The 2,176-nt window shown below is 43.0% G+C and overlaps 1 protein-coding gene across 1 annotated transcript; it reads left to right on the forward strand.

The window, feature by feature from the left end:
- Positions 1-1,386: 1,386 nt before the first annotated feature.
- Positions 1,387-1,833, forward strand: LOC104099427 (uncharacterized). The gene has a single exon (XM_009606410.1). The coding sequence runs from the start codon at positions 1,387-1,389 to the stop codon at positions 1,831-1,833; it is 447 nt and encodes a 148-aa protein (XP_009604705.1).
- Positions 1,834-2,176: the final 343 nt, after the last annotated feature.

Consider the following 2,176-nt stretch of genomic DNA (forward strand, 5'->3'; position numbering starts at 1 on the left):
GTTGTTACAAAGTGGACAGAAGAATGTCAGAAAGCTTTCAACAGGATCAAGGAGTATTTACCGAATCCACCAGTGTTAGTTCCTCCTAAACCCGGGAAGCCGCTATTATTGTACTTATCCATTTTGGATAATGCATTTGGATGCGTGCTGGGACAACACGATGAGACTGGAAGGAGGGAGAAAGCTATCTATTACATGAGCAAGAAGTTCACACTATATGAAGCCAGGTACACCTTGTTAGAAAGGACCTGCTGCGCTTTGACATGAATCGCTCAGAAGTTAAGGCACTACGTGTCAGCATATACCACACATCTGAAATCTCAACTCGACCCGCTCAAGTACATCTTCCAGAAATCGATGCTTACAGGAAAGTTGGCCAAATGGCAGATTCTTCTCAGTGACTTCGATATTGTGTACGTGACGTAGAAAGCTATCAGAGGACAAGCATTGGCTGATCAATTTGCAGAGAATCTGGTGGACAAGTAATATGAGCCACTCACTACATACTTCCCAGATGAAGAAGTGTTGTTGTTGTTCACAGGGGAGGACATTGCAAAGTCATACCCAGGGTGGAGAATATTTTTCGACGGAGCGACAAATTTCAAAGGTGTAGGGTTTGAGGCAGTCCTAATTTCTGAGTCAGGACAACATTACCCAGCTTTAGCCAAGATAAGGTTACTTTGCACAAATATATGACTGAATATGAAGCATGCATCCTCAGAATCAGAATGGTAGTTAACATGAATGTCAAGGGACTTTTGGTCATATGAGATTCTGATTTGCTGATACACCAAGTTCAGGGTGAATGGGCCACCAAGAATGTCAAGATCCTTCTATATTTACACTACGTGTATGAGTTGTGTAAGAAGTTCACCAAGATTGAGTTCAAACATTTTTCCAGGATCCAGAATGAGTTCGTTGACGCCCTTGTAACCTTGTCATCTATGATCCAGCACCCAGATAAGAATTACATCAACCCCATCGAGATAAAGGTTCAATATCAGCATGCATATTGTTTCCATGTAGATGAAGAGCCATACGGTAAGTCGTGGTGCTACAGCATCAAAAGGTTCCTCGAAGCAAGAGAGTACCCAGAGAATGCCACCGATGGTCAGAAGCGAGCACTAAGAAGACTAGCAAATCACTTTTTCCTTAATGGGGAAGTCCTGTATAGGAGGACCCCGGACTTGGGTCTATTAAGATATGTGGATGCCACCAAAGAAACAAGACTACTAGAATAGATACATGCAGGAATATGCGGGCCTCACATGAATCCCAGAGTCAATCATATTAGATAATGCAGCCAATCTCAATAGATATCTCATGAGTGAGATTTGCGAGAAGTTCAGAATCGTCAACCACAACTCCACGGCCTACAGGCCATAAATGAATGGAGTGGTCGAAGCAACCAACAACAACATGAAAAGTATCTTACGGAAGATAGTAGACAATCACAAGAAGTGGCATGAGAAGTTGTCCTTCGCCTTATTGGGATACCTCACCACTATGAGAATGTCCATTGGGGCAATGCCATATATAATGGTATATGGCACAGAAGTTGTGATACCTACAGAAGTCGAGATACCATCTTTGAGAGTCATTCAGGAAGCCAAACTAGATGACGCAGAATGGATACGTGTCAGGCAGGAGCAACTCATGCTCATCGATGAAAAGAGAATGGGCCCAGTATGTCATGGTCAGCTGTATCAAAATAGGATGGTCAATGCATTCAACAGAAAGGTGAAACATCGGCAATTCAAACCGGGGAAGTTGGTTTTGAAGAAGATATTCCCTCATCAAGAAGAAGCCAAAGGAAAATTCGCGTTGAACTAGCAGGGCCGTTATGTGGTCCATCGGGTATTGTCGAGAGGAGCATTGATCCTAGAACAAATGGACAGCAAAGTCAGCACGAAGCCTATCAACTCAGATGCGATCAAGAGATACTACATTTGATGACAGTAGAATTAGGGTTTGGTTGTAACTAAACTACGCCCGACCTGACCTCCCACGGTGGGATACATAGGCAACCCACATAGGGTCTGGTCTCTCTCTCCCCCTTTTGTAATAGAAAATCCAAATATCATCTTATATGTATTCGAAACTATGCCACGACTTGATTTCCTTTGGCGAGAATACATAGGCAATCCACATCAGATTCAGTCATCTATTGTAATTG

Source organism: Nicotiana tomentosiformis, chromosome 4 (assembly GCF_000390325.3).
Source record: "Nicotiana tomentosiformis chromosome 4, ASM39032v3, whole genome shotgun sequence".
NCBI lineage: Eukaryota > Viridiplantae > Streptophyta > Magnoliopsida > Solanales > Solanaceae > Nicotiana > Nicotiana tomentosiformis.

What these genes read in the sequence shown, in the direction of transcription:
- LOC104099427 (XM_009606410.1), top strand. Translation starts at nt 1,387, where the DNA reads ATGAATGGAGTGGTCGAAGCAACCAACAACAACATGAAAAGTATCTTA.